This window comes from Melozone crissalis, unplaced genomic scaffold, assembly GCF_028551555.1.
Source record: "Melozone crissalis strain CALT ecotype California unplaced genomic scaffold, PUWL_Pcris_2 ptg000012l_1, whole genome shotgun sequence".
Taxonomy (NCBI): domain Eukaryota; kingdom Metazoa; phylum Chordata; class Aves; order Passeriformes; family Passerellidae; genus Melozone; species Melozone crissalis.
Genome location: NW_026535790.1, coordinates 3,792,974 through 3,807,727, shown reverse-complemented (window position 1 = coordinate 3,807,727; position 14,754 = coordinate 3,792,974). Strand labels below are relative to the sequence as shown.

Genomic DNA, 14,754 nt, shown 5'->3' with positions numbered 1-14,754 from the left:
ATGCCACTCAGGGAACATCTCTCAGCACTCCTGTTCCATTTTGAAGAGAAAAAACTCCCTAACACACACAGCCCAGAAGAATAACTTGACATCAGCTCCTTAAGAAGAGCTGAAGGAAAGAGCCCTTTATCTTCAGACAGGGTTCCTGGTGAGCACACTGAGTGCTGCAGGTGATCAGCACTGGGGGAACTGGGCTGGACGGGGGCCACAGTGACCAGAGTGGGGCTGGAGCTGATGGCAGCAGGGCCCCAGGTGTCCCTGTGGAGCTGTGGCATGTCCATCCCTGGGTGAGGACAGTGCTGGCAGAGCCTGGGACACAGGAGCCACGTTCAGGGGGTCTCAGGGTGGTCCCTGTGCTGCCCATGGAGCTGGCCTGGGTTCCCTGGCACCAGGCTGTGCCTCCTGCTCCTGGCCACAGCTCCATCTGTTCCTGCACACCTGAGCAAAGCTCCATCTGCCCAGCCCTGCCCAGGGCAGCCTGGCACCCTGCCACACTCCCTGATTTAAAAACTGGGGTCAGCATGGTCAGCCATTCCTCCCAGACAAGGAATTCTGCATCCTGCACACTCTGTGCCAGCAGTTTGCATTTCAGGGAGAGTCTTCTCCACAATGTCATCATGGTATTGATTTTTGAAATGCAAGGAAGACAAGGAACAGCTCATCTGGTTTTTATTACCGTGTATAAACAGTGGCAAAATAATCTCCAAATGAGAGAGACAGATTTGATTAGACACATCAGAGTTCAAACACACACCCTGGCTGGGCAAACAGGAGGGAGTGTGCCAGCATTCTCAAAATGCCTCACAATACAGGAAGGAAACCTACACAGGAAACAAAAATCTCAATTAGAAGCTAAGGTGCAATACTATCAATGACATCCTCATTTGGCAAAGAATTTTATTGTACACAGTCTGAGGAGGAGTTACACACAGGGAAAGCTGGTGTGTACATGGATGTCAAGCCAGCCTGGCCCAGAAATAAATCCCTTTTCAGGAAAGTATTTAAACCAAACAGGCCTGTATTGCCATGGTGTTGCATCACTTACTATTTCTATAATATTTCATTCCAGGGAAATTGTTGTGTAAAACAAAAGGGCTGTATGACAAGAACACACTGACATCTGCTGGCTTCTCCAAATGAATTTCTCTCAAGATTAGGATTTTATGTCCTCAGCAGGTTTTTTCCCCTATCTAATGGGCTGCATTAACATTGTCTATCTCTGGATATACAAATTAAACCAGTTATTCTGTACTTGCAAATGTTAAAGTGTGTGTGACATTCTGTGGTCAAGCAATTCACACAAATACTTCTCCTCCATCTTTGACTTCTAAAGGATCACAGGAAATTACTTTTGCCTAATTTGTATGAAAACACCCAGTGATAGGGCACAAAATTTACATTCAAATAATTATTTCCCTCATTTCTTTCCAACAAAAGACCAGAACTTCCAATTGACTATCCAAAACTGTAACTGGAGCTGTCACTCAGGCCAGGCTGATCATGGCAAGTATTGTTTGCCAGGAACGATCAGCCAATTAAAAGACCAGATTTGATTTTATTTTAGCAGCACAGACACCTAAAGATAACACACAAATCACCTAGCACACCTATCCAGGGTGATACCCAAACACAGCAGAGGAGATCAATTGTCTCTTATCATTCACCACAATCAACACAGGCATTTTGATAACCACAACAGAGGCCCAAAGACTGAACAGCTCCCAAACCTACAGCCTGCAAAAGTCAGACATCCCATCTAATGCATGCAGCTCTAACCTGCAATGCTTGTGAATAGGGAATATTCTGTAAATCTTCATGCACTTCTAAATTTATCATTTGAAAAAGGTGTGATAAATTCATTTAATGCTTGCTGAAGGAATCCCAGCTTAGCATTTCCTCCCTCGTGTGCGCTGTAACACAAAGTTATGGATGACAATTTAAACACAAAATAGAAGAAATTCAAAATCATAATTCACAGTGTCAGCAACTCAGATGTGTTGCATTTAGTTACTGAGGCATACATTTGGTATTGGAAACAATGATGCAAATCACCAAATAATAACAGTTGCCAAGCTGTGCTGAGTGCAGATCATAAACACCTTCCTCAATATCTCTGTATTTCCACATCAGCTATCAGCTGCAAGGTCAATTCCTTTTATCAGCTCATTAGCTAGGCTCATTTCAGAGTTGTGAAAAGGTAAATGAAAACCACAAATTCACCTTTTGAATGCATTATTTGAGCACTCCTGTGTTCTCCTGAGAGCATCACCCTCCCATTGCCTCCTCTTCCAGCGTGGTGCCAGGCAGGACCACACACACCCCGGTGCCCAGCAGCAACAGCACTGTGCTACAACATTCATCTGGAATTCCCTTTCAATTTCCTCATTTGAGACAGTTTATTAAATTATTTAAACTTCTTATATATTAAACATCAGCAGAGAAAATGCTGAGGAAAAAAAATAAAAGAAAGGAGAGTACGTTATTACCCCAGAAGTCTCCTACTCTTTAAAAGGTGATTCCAGATTCTTTAAATTCACAGATGACAAGAGCCAGCCTTCCAGCAGAGTGAGAAGAAAAATACATCTTTAGGAGATTCCCAAAGGCAGTTTTGAAAACAGGATCGCTGTTTGCCCCACTCAGCCCTGCACTGAGCCATTGTACAAATACCCGAATTAAAAAATAATAATAACAATTTTAAAAAGACCGGCTTTCCTCTTATCAATTCATAGACCTCAAAGGTGCAGGCTCCATTATGAGCTGCCCTGATGTGGACAGGCAAATCTGATGAGGGAGGTAAGAGGAGAAGCACAAATGGTACAAGATGCAAGGACACCAAAAGTGTTTCTCCTCCCCATTATGATCAACATCATTTCCTGCTGATTTACATGAGAGAAAGTCTGTAGAGATTTTGGGGCTCACTTTGGAGACCTTCAAAAAAGAAGAACCAGATTAAAATATGTGGCATTTTTAGTAGCAAATGCATAAGATGCTAATACAACACAGCTCAGGAATCATTGAAACACTGGCTGAGGATGAGCTCCTTAAAACAATACTGAGATCTGCAGATAGGACAGCTTTGATTCAAACACAGGGACAGCAACAAAGCAGCCAATTCACCACCTAAAATTTCCCTCAGCTAATAAAGATGCACCCATTTATGCAACTAATAGAGCATTCCTTTATTGGCAAAGTGTGAATCTCTCAGAGCAGGGCACACATGATGACTACAGTTTGATTTTGGCAACAAAAAGTCTGAAATCTGCAGGCAGGAAGAGCTAATCACCTTTCTCACTCTCCATTTCTACCTCACTTGCATTTATTACTTCCTTGTGAACAGTATGGTCATGTACCATGGAATAGTTCATTTGAGAACCATTCCAAAGATGAGAGAAAACTTTATTCAATCTAATTTGTACCTTAATAATTCTTGATTAAGATAGCTTCACCCTGAAAAAGCTTCAATAATTTTTGACACAGAAATTAGTGTCCAATCTTTTTTGCTTCTTGCACAGTCAGTGACAAAATATTTAGTGGCTTCATTTGGGAAACAATTTTTACAATTTTAAGATTTCCTATCTGCCAGAAATACTTCCATTAGAAATTTGTATTCATATTTTAGCCTACTGCTTTGTAACAGTGCAAATATTAAAAGAGAGGAAAAGTCTAGGTTACTTTTAATATCAAGAGAAGCTTCCTAGTTTTCCTTTGCTTTGCCTGCTTGTAAGGCTGTAATACAGCAAAGCATCACAGTGGCTACCAGATATATTAATTAAAAATTGCATGGTTTAAGGCATGTTGATAAAGGAACACTGATATTAAGAATTATTGTTTTATTCATCAACACAACTCCCCCCAAAGCACAACAGTTGTTAACAATGCCACACAGCCCCCAGGCTGTCAGCCCGTGTCAATCAGCCACAAGCTGAGCTGTGACAGACCCTGACAGGGCCATCACAGCTCCGTGGTCACCACTTGAAAACAAATTTGCAGCTCAAGCCCAGGTAATGGTGCTGATTGGAACAGAGCTGCTGGGAACCATTAACTTGCAGAGACTTGATTTTTACCTATATGTATTTACTGTGCTGTTGTATTTTTTTGTATTGCTTGAGTTTTAAAGGTTTTGGATTACTTCTTTTCATTCCAGACAGAGTTTTTACCTGAGATGGGATCGTGACCTCAGTGTCCTTTACATCCCCACAATCCTGCAGACCCCTGCACACCACAGCATCAAAACTTCATTGTGACACACTCTGGATCCATTAGAACAGAAAAACACCTCATATTTAGAACACAATAAATCATTTAGGTTCCTATCACTCTAGGACACGAAACAGAAAGATGTGGACACTGGATTTTCCAAGGCAAAAAGAAGTTTAATTCTGACTCCAACATTTATAGATTTCCAGAAGCGACAGTGGATTGGAGGGTGACAGTGCCACCTCTCCAATGACACTGGACAAACCAACAGTCCATCACATTTCTCCTCTTCCATAAAAGAATGCAAACCAATAAATTATTTACATTAAGTGTGTGAGAAAGTTCATTACAAGAATGGAAACATCAGAAGGCTTAGTTAGAAAAACTTAAAAAATCAGGGCGACAGGTTTCCACCTAAGCCAAGTTTGTATATAATGAGATTTTAAGTGACACTTGAGTCCTTTCTAAAATCCACTCAGGTTCTGCCACACACACACACATTTTAAAGAAGGCAGCTCTCTGGCTGCACTGAAGCAGCAATTTGAGTCCATTCAAAAGCAGGATCACAACCATGAACACTGAAACAACAGGAAGGGGGAAAACCTCTCGCTAAAAAACATTAAAAGGCAAAAACATGTAAGGAGTGTTACCATCAAAAGTTGATTACAAACCCTCCTGCAGAGAAATGGCAGTTGCTGGAAACAAAACACTGCCCACAGTGCTTGGAGGGGCCAAACTCCTTGACTGCATCATTCTGCCTGTTTGGAGCAATGTGTGCAGAGAAGAAGTGATTAATCAGATGGCTCACTGGATATGGCAGCTCCAGAGTGAGGATGGAAGATCACTCCAGCACCAAAACTGACTGATTTGGAGGCTTTTTACTGTGGGAGGAGTGAAAAACAGCTTCAGCATCAAAGAAGATGTGATTTTAGAATAAGGCTTGTGCAGGAGGATCTGGCTGTGTCCTGTACCCCAGAGAGCTCCATGCACCAGGGCACAGGTAAATCCCACCCTGCCCCACCTGAAAACTGGGCTGTAGGGCTGATTATTCCAGAGTGCCATAGCATCCTTAATAACCAGCTACAGCCAGAGATTCAGCACCAAAACAAAGTGAAAGAGACGCTGTAAAATAGAAATAACAAGACAAAAACACAAATCAAAAACTCCCAGGTAATACTGGGGACTGGAAAACAATAAGAATGGATTAATCAGGTTTGAAGCTGAGGACATTGACAGGGAAGCAAGTGTGTGAAAGATGCAATATGGCCAATTTGGCTGTCTGGCAGCAGCCCAGCGCTGGTAATGGCCAGAGCAAACCTGCTGGGTGCCCTGTGCAGGCCAGCACAGCATCACAATGGCAACCAGAGCAGGGCACAGGTAAATCCCACCCTGCCCCACCTGACAACTGGGCTTTAGGGCTGATTATTTCCAGAGTGCCATAGGGATTCAGCACCAAAACAAAGTGAAAGCAACATTGTAAACCAGAAATAAAAAGACAAAAACACACATGAAAGACTCCCAGCTAATATCAGGGACTTTAGGGCTGATTTGTCCCAGAGTGCCACAGGATCCTTAATAACCAGCTACAGCCAGAGATTCAGCACCACAACAAAGTGAAAGCAAAGCTGTAAAATAGAAATAACAAGATGAAACACAAAGCAAAAACTCCCAGGTAATATCAGGGACTGGAAAACAATAAGAATGGATTAATCAGGCTTGAAGCTGAGGACATTCACAGGAAGCAAGTGTGTGAAAGATGCAATATGGCCAATTTGGGGGTTTGGCAGGAGCCCAGCACTGGTAATGGCCAGAGCAAACCTGCTGGGTGCCCTGTGCAGGCCAGCACAGCATCTCGATGGCAACCAGAGCAGGGCACCAGGAAAGGAGGGAGCTGTTTGGAGAGTGTCCTAAATTAAGGAGTGGGAAAAGGGTCTAATATCACAGAAAGATCAGGAGGATATCTAGATCCATTCACCTTCCTGCTGGGTCACTCTGTGTGGCTCAATTCAAACTGCACTCTGGGACTTCCTTAGCATTTTTATTGTTGCAGCTCAAAATGGGGATCACCATGTGGTAGATGACATTTTAGGCAGCTTATCTTCCATGCTGCAGGAAAGGACATTTAGGTAACTACTTACAGACACAGTGCACTGCCTGCAGTGGAGTGACACTATTTTATTTTTTTTTTCTTAATCCTGGAGCTGCACTGTAGAGATTCATTGTAACAGCAAAGAGTGTTTCATATTATTTCCTGAGATGCTGATCAGAGAGAACCACCCAGTAGCATGACTTGAAGCTGATGCTTCAATGTCTTTTCCCACAGAAAAGCTCTGCTCTATGGCCAGAAACCACTCAGGCTGTGCTGAATCAAGGGAAATGTTACAGAATTACCTCAATTTGAAGACAAAAAGATTATTCTGAAAGCAGGGTTTAATACTGTAATCTACAATTTCATACAGGCACTGTTTACAGGTTCTTTATTGACAGTCAAAAATCATTTGCTTGACAAAATATCTCTATAATATTGCATAATCCTTAATTTAGGAATGATTGCTAACTACAAACAGTGAATGAACAGGGCAGACAGAGACAGAATATCGGCTGTGACAGAGAGTACCAAGCCTTTATCCTGGATCAGTGCCATTCAACTTGGTCTAATTTCTCTCTCCTCAAACCCTAAATCACCAATCCTCTACAACGTGTGGAAAACCTCAGACACCTGAGGGCCTATTTAACAAAACATATTTAAAAGACAAAAGCAGAAACTCAAGAACCGGCCATCCAGAGCAGCAGTAATGCTGATTCACCAGCCAAACCACTTTTGTGAGAGATGACTGCCATTAGTGAACAGACATGGAAAAAATATGTTTTTTCAAGACAACAAGACAATTACACACTGTTTTATTTTGAAACCCAGGGCTCTGGATCTGTTTGAGGTGCACAGCAGACTGTCAGCTCTGTAAGACGACAGCATTACATGTGGAAGTGTTTTCTACACGTGTCTCTCATGTGCAAGCTGCAGCAAAGAGAAAAAAGCCTTAAAACACCCAAAGAACAGACTGCAGGATGAGCCAAGTCCAGGGAAAGCCACTGCACCTCCCTGGGCTTTCCCACAGGGCAGCACACAGATTTAGTGTTTGATCTCATGCGAACATGGGGCTGATTTCAACACTGAAAAGCTTTTCTTTTAACAGAAGTACAACTGTCCAACAAAACCATCTGTGCACAGGGCTTCTTCCACCTTCTCTACAACTGCTCCAACTATAAAGAGTACTATGAAGTACTCATTAACAGTAAAAGTGCTATTAATGAGTACTTTAATATTAAATAGTGCCACTTCCTTGTTTAAACATTCTCCTAAATTTCCTACCCACACAAGCACTCACGTCTTCAAAACAATACACTTTTAGAGTTTGTTTCTACATCAAGTCTGAGTTTCCCTGAATTTCTCAAGAGAAAAAAAATATTTTCAGGCCAGCTTCTTACTGTTCTGATCATATAATTTTTGCTCACAACTAATACAGAGACTGAACTTAGAGACAATAAAATCTTTACAAAACTCTTGGAACCAGCAGCCAGGATAGCAAGATGTTATGGGTGCCCTCATACAGAAAATTGGTCAGCACACATTCATATTTTATTTGATTCTAGAAGAAAATGCAGTGGAACAGTGATGAATAAATGCCCAAAGGTAAAGTTTGGATCCCAACTATCACTGCAACAGACTCAAATCAAAGTAGAAAACACACAGAAAGCTGAGAGCCACTAGCTCCCCACTCAGGCCATTCCCTTAAGAGTTGGATTTGATCCTTGTGGGTCCTTTCCAACCCAGAATGTTCTGTGGGTGTGATTCTGTGCAGCTCCAGCTCTCACTACCATTGCTTTAGCACTGAGGAGCCTAAAGCAGCAATTGCTTGGGATGTATCCTAGGCTGCATCATTGAAATTCACTTTTTTAGCACTGCGACCTCTCCTTGCTGTATCCTAAACTTTCCTGGCCAGGGGTTGTGCTCTGGAGGGCTGAAGCCAAGTGTGCTGCAAAGAGAAAATCTGAGTATTTGTAGTGTTTGTCCCAGGCAGCTGCACCTGGCCCTGCAGCCAGCCCTGCGCTGTTTATCTTCAATGATTCAGTTGCGCATGTTTGCCCTTTGACACAGCCAAGCTTTCAGCTCACCCTGCTCTAACCAGGCTCCTCAACACCTTCCCAGCTGGAGCACAGCAATTATTTTAATGGATCTCAGTTTGCTCACACCAACTGGGCTGTGCTGCTCCTGCACAGCCCCCCTGGCTCCTGCAGCTCCCACTCTGCGGCACAGCACTTCCCACCCCTGGGAGTCATCTGGGTTTTGGGGCACTCAGTGGCAGAGGCAGTGTAAATTCACATTTCCTGAGGCATCTTCAGTGTAAATTCATGTTTCCCGTGCTCCTTTCAGCTATCAGCACAGGAGCTGCTGGTTGGGAACGCGGGATTTTGGAGCTGCATCCAAAGTTGCAAGATGTTCAGGAGTTTTTAACTGGCTTGGAGAAAACTGCCACAGAGCTTCAGTTTTATGTTAGAGACATTCAACCAACTTCTGAAAGATATTCATCCTTACAAAATACCAAACAGCTGCTTTCCCCTTGAAACCAGCCAAACCAATATCTCACAAAATAGCTTGGATTTTGGAATATTCCATAAATATTCTTCCTTCTGGATGTCTGAAAATCAAAAAATCTTGAGCAGAAGAATAGAGATGTTAAACTACACCTACTTTACAGAAAATAGTATTCCAGCCTATTTTTGGCCCTTGATGCTGCTTGCTGGGCAGTTGTGACCCATCCTGGGAATCCAACACAACCACCCCTTCCTGCTCTACAGAATTACACAAACTGCAGCATCCCAAAAGGGATTTTCCAGCTTCTTTCAGTTTGAATACTATATTTATTGCATCAAATTGAAGGACACAAATAAAATTATCTAATTTGCAAGAAGTTGTCATTTCTGGCACAGTAAATTTTAGCAAAATAATAGTTATGAAGGGAAAGTGTAATGAATACTGAGAGCTTCATAAGCAGCTTTTAATCTTTAAAGCAGACATTCAGAATAGGTGATGCAATCACAATCTACTGATAACTTATGCAAGAATGCACAACAAAGTGTCAGAGGTGGCATTACACTCCCCAGAATGAGGACTTGCACTGCAAAATAATCATGAGCATGGAAAAATTAAATTATTTAAATAAAAGAACAAAATTATTCATTTGCAACTAAGCAAAGAATTCAAAGCAAAGAAAAAGTTTAAAATGGCTTGTCACTAATGACCTGGGAGAAGATCCTCAGAGAGAGGAGATTTCTGCCCTCAGGAAATAGTACAGCTCCAGTTTTGCCCAATGGAGTCATCAGAAGTTCTGCTACAGATATTTGTGATTTCACCCTACCAAGACCAGAAACAGTCAGGAGCCCTCATAAATGTTCTGTTTGCCACTCTTTTAGGCCCTGTCTGTTTCCCTGCTCCCTAACTTCAGTTTTGTTCACACTCTACTTTTACAAGGTTGTGTGAGACAAGAGGATCCCCATCTCCCACATTGAATGGGAAGGAGTAAAGATCCAGGAATTAAGTAGAGGGAGTTCTGACATGCATAAAACAAACACATTTTTCAGCTACTATACATTCTCCCAGGCTGTACTATTATGTTATTCTTAATTACATCAGATTCATCTTTTTCAGACAAGTACACCTTTCAGACAACAATATGCTTAAGGCAGCCATACCTTCAATAGCTGTAAATAATATTTCTTCTTGTGGCCAGCACTTAGGAGCTCATAATGAGGAGCTCATTATGGTATATAATGCCTCTAGGTAGATTAAAAATCAGATCATGCCAGTTCAAACTATAAGGTGAAAAATTAACAATGGTGGATTTTTTAACCCAGCCATTGGTCTCTCCTCTATTTCCAAGCAGCTCAACCTCCCCCAGTGCCAGCAGATACTGAGCAGCTCTTTGGTCCTGAACAAAGCACCTTACCTGTCTGCACAAAGTACTATTTCCATTACATTTCTCCTAAAAACTAGGCAGAAACCTGGTAAATACAGCATATTATACAGGGCTGGCAAAGAAGGAGTAGATCTCCCACAAAGCAACGAGGAAAAAATACTGCAAGAGACTGACTGTCATACCAGAGGAAGAGTTTGCAGGGAACGAGATAAGATTCTTTAGGAAATAATAGGTAAGAGCATTACCAAGAAGAAAGAAAAACTCATGGAAAAGACAGCAAAAGCAGGAAGAAAAGAGGGGAATGGGAATACAAAAAGCACAGGAAGGATGCCATCAGAGATGACACAGGTACGAGCTGATCCTGCCTTGGGCAGGAACACTGACAGGAGTGCCTGAGTCCCTCCTGGCCTTGCTGCTCATGTTTGACTTCAAGGGGGCTTTGAGCAGGGAGCGAGGAGACACTTCAAACCCAGCAGGCTGGCAGCCATGGCCTCAGGACATAGCCCTGCCCTCGTGTGCTGCAGCAGCAGCAGCCAGAAGGGATCGTGCACGAAGGGTACAGGCATCCCTGGAATGACTCTCAGGGCTGGGAACTGCACCTGGCAGAGCTGCATGTGCATCCTGGGCTGGAAATGGAGCACACTGTGCACAGGGACTCACCACCACACTCTGTTGCTCCACACCTGACTCCTGACAGTATTTCTGTCAGTAAAGGGCAGCCTTTCATGAAAGCCAGAGCAGCACCCTCGTCACGTCAAGGACACCAAGTACTTCAATTACAAGAACTATAAAAATCATCAACAGACTGGGAATTTTATTCATTGCATTTGTCAGCTCTATTACTGATACTCGGCTAAGTACCAATAGAAAAAAGAAATATAGTCTTGACATTAGAAATACAGATTTCATTTCAGCAAATGCTGGATTCTTTGTCTAATGTATTTACCAGAAGAATAAACTGTAAATTAGACTTGGGAAGCCAAGCCTTTAAAGTCTGCATAAGATAGCAAGTAGATCTTGACTATAATCAGAATTCCTACATAAAAATAGCTTCCTCAAAACCCAGTAATGTAAAATGTTCCAGTAAAAGTAAATAAAAATCAAATATCTGCTCTAAATCACTACTACAATCCTGATAACTGCAGCACGTGATATCAACCACTTTTCCTGAAAACTAAATGATCTATCGACATACGTATTGAAAATTCACACAGCCCCACTTCTTCCCCACATATATAACTCCTAAAGCAGCTATGACTGATTTCTAAAACTTAATTATTTGACTCTGAGGGCTAGCTCTGTTTTAGACTGCAATTCATCCACCATCATCAATCTCTACCACAGAGTGACAAAACCCTGCTTCTACTTTTACAGCCCATGCATACAACTGTTTTCACACTTCCCAATGACAAATGAAACACACAGTATCTTTCCTCTCTTAAGTATCATCGAGTCTGGAGAAGTGAAACAAGGTACTTGACATTCTTGGGGCACCACCAGCAGCGTCTGCTGTGTTTTATGCTCCATCTCGCCTTAAATAAGCTGAATTTTATTTAAAAACAGTCAGCACTAAACTTACTTCAGAATGTGACATACTATAGCACATTTGCAATTCACAGAGTAGATAAACAAAAGCTGCGGATTTGGACAAGATCTTTCACACTTCGCTGATGTGAATCACTCCAGTCAAACTTCAGACCACATTCGTTTCACCATCTGTGCGAGCCATGCTAAGTTGGCAGCTCCGTGTCCAACAGCCCCATCACAGAATTTGGAAATGCACGGCGTGTGCCACTGTCACATCTCAGACCCCTCTCCCAGGGCACAGCCCTGCCCTGCCGAGGAGCGGCATCCCCAAGGAGCTGCCTGGACATTTGCACAGTGTCACTGCACCCGCACCGAGCAGCTATTAACACCGACACTTTCTTTCCCTGACAGAGGCATGCAGGAGAAAAGCGGTCTGATGAATCGCCAATAAAATCAGCAAACACCGAGGACTTACAGGCAGGTAGTTTCCCAGCAGTTCAATATCTGCACTCTTTGAACGAGCAACTCGGCAGAGCCCCGAGTGCCCATGTTCCTCGCCGTTCCCTGCCTTTGGGAGCCACCTCCCGTGCCGCCCTTCTCCCCGCGGCGCTTCTGAGGCGGCAGCGGAGCCGGCGCGGTGTCCCCGACCCGCGGGCATCCTTCTGCTCCAGCGCCGGAGCTCCCTGAGAGCATCCCGGCCGCGGGCGCGCATCCCTGCCCTCCCTCCCTCCGCCCGGGCTGCCCCGGCAACTTTGCGGCCGCGGGGCAGAGCGGGGCCGCAGCTCCGCGCACCTGCCGGGATGCTCCGCGCACCTGCCGGGATGCTCCATTCACCTGCCGGGCAGCACCGCGCACCTGCCGGGATGCTCCGCGCCCCACTACCCCGCGCACCTGCCGGGATGCTCCATTCACCTGCCGAGATGCTCCGCGCCCCCCGGCCCCGCTGCCCCCCGCTCCCCGCGGCCCAAACTCACCATAAAGAGGCGAGCGGAGGCGAAGGGTCGCGGCGGCCCCGGCAGGCAGGTGGCAGCGGGACGCGGCTCTCGCCGCCGCCGCCGCAGCCCCTTCCCGCGGGCAGCGCCGCCGCCCTCGCTCTCTCGCTCACCGCCGCATGCCGCGCCCCCCGCCGCCGCCCGGCTCCCCCCGGGCTCGCCGCTCTCCGGCAGCAGCGGGGCCCCCGCCCGGCCCGACCGCGACCTCGGCGAGACCCCGGGGGCGGCCCCGCCGCGGCGGTGGCGGGGGGAGAGCAGGGCCCGAGAGGCGGCTCCGCCGCGCTCCGCCCGGGAGCCCCGCACCGGCCGGACACGGAGCTCCGCGGGGCGGAGGCGCTGCCGCTCGCCAGCCGGCGCGGAAAGTGGCTCGGCGGCGGCGGCGGGCGGAGGTGACCTTCAAGCCCGGCGGGGCGGGCTGGGGCGGGGAGCGGGAGAGCGGCGGGGGAGCCCCAGCGGCGCTCCGGGGAGGCGGCGGCAGCGGGGGCGGGATGCGGGATGCGGGATGCGGTGCGGCCGGGGGGAGCGGGCCCGGGGGGAGCGGGGGGCTCCCGGCTCCGCAGGCGGCCCCGCCCGGCACCGGCGGCCGCGCGGCGGCGCCCGGGAACCCGCGGGGCCGAGCGGGGCCCGCCCGCGGCTCCGGGCTCGGCTCCGGGCAGAGGTGCCCACGGCCGGGCGCTCCCCCGATCCCGAACCTTGCCGGAGCAGCACCGGCGGCGCGGCCGCAACTTTGCATCCCCAGGGCTCGTCCCGGAGAGCTGCGCTCTCCCCCAGCCCGAACACACACACCAAAGCGGCAATTGCTGATTAAAACGGTGCCCTTGGCGATCCCTAGCCATCTCTGCCTTGCTGCCTTCCCCGTGCCCAAAGGAAGGCAAATCTTGCAAGAATTGTAATGCTCACCTAAAGAGGAGAGCATCGCAGCGTTCCTAAAGGCATGGATTACCGTTAAATGAGGCTGACAGCAGTTATTGACGGGAAAGTTTGGGGGGAAAAATCAACATCAAGAGCTGTCAGAACACTGCCTTGTCCTTCTCAATACCTTAGGTATTAGGTCTGTAGTGATCAAACGTTTTTGTGCTGCTCGACCTTCAGCTACAATAAATTAATGCCCCTGGGACTTACTCCAACATGTAACTGGTATCAATCACAGACGGGAGTGTGAGGATCAGACAGATGTGCTGCCTCCTGTGGGGTAATAGTGGGGACTTGTTTCAAGCATCGAGATGGAAATGCAAAGCAGTTAACAATCAGGTGATAACGAGGAGGCAAGCTTTAAATCATAGGCGTGTTGTCCCTTAAAAAAAACTTCATGTGAATAATCTCCCTCTAAACTTTTTCATCTGTGCAGAAAATAAACACAGCCAAGTCTTCGTAAGCTGCAGTTCCCACACGGATCATGTAGAGAAGCACATATCAAAAGCACATATCTGTATCCCTCTGCCTCTCCTGACAGATTTGGGGCTTGGCCTATTTCTGCTGCTATTTTAAGGCCCAAGGTGTGATCCTGGATCCCCTAAACACGGAACTCAGAACTGCTCAGGAGGGTTCCTCTACCAAGGCACACCAGCTTATGAAGCTGGATCATTTCAGACAGTGACTTCAGAATTTATCATTCCTCATCAAACGTGAAGCAGTATTTAATGCCTGGAAAATTTGACTCCACCTCGTTAAAATCTGTCAGATTACTGAGAGATACAAAGTTACTCAAATATTCATTTTCAGGTTCAAAACTCAAATTATCAAGTTATCCCAACAGAACCTCTCAAAATCTATGTCCCACTCTCTAGTCTGATCCCTATGAAGTTGATATAAAGATCCTTGGATGGATTTTAAATCCATCCCATGGGCTTCCTTAATTTTTCATTTCAGCCTTCCAATTCACTCCAAAATCAGCACACAGAGGGCAATGGGAGGCCTATGTCCAACAAATGTAGATTGGAGGTCAAAACATTACACTGATGTTCTCTAAATCACTAAAAGATTGTTTTACAGTTGGTAACGGATTATTCTGCAGTTCAAGATATTTAAAGCCATATTCACTAATCCCTCTATGAGAAAGTGAT

The 14,754-nt window shown here is 45.8% G+C and overlaps 1 protein-coding gene across 3 annotated transcripts in view; it reads right to left on the bottom strand.

Annotated features, from left to right (window-relative positions):
* RBFOX1 (RNA binding fox-1 homolog 1) overlaps positions 1-14,754 on the bottom strand; it is a 1,176,073-nt gene that overhangs the window by 788,054 nt on the left and 373,265 nt on the right. The window contains exon 1 of one of the 3 annotated variants that reach the window (XM_054271101.1): positions 12,674-12,771. The exons of the other annotated variants lie outside the window; for them this stretch is intronic. Coding sequence (XP_054127076.1) covers positions 12,674-12,676 — 3 coding nt within the window. The 5' untranslated portion in view covers positions 12,677-12,771. Of the gene's footprint in view, positions 1-12,673; positions 12,772-14,754 lie in introns of those variants that run through there. 3 annotated transcript variants of the gene reach the window in all.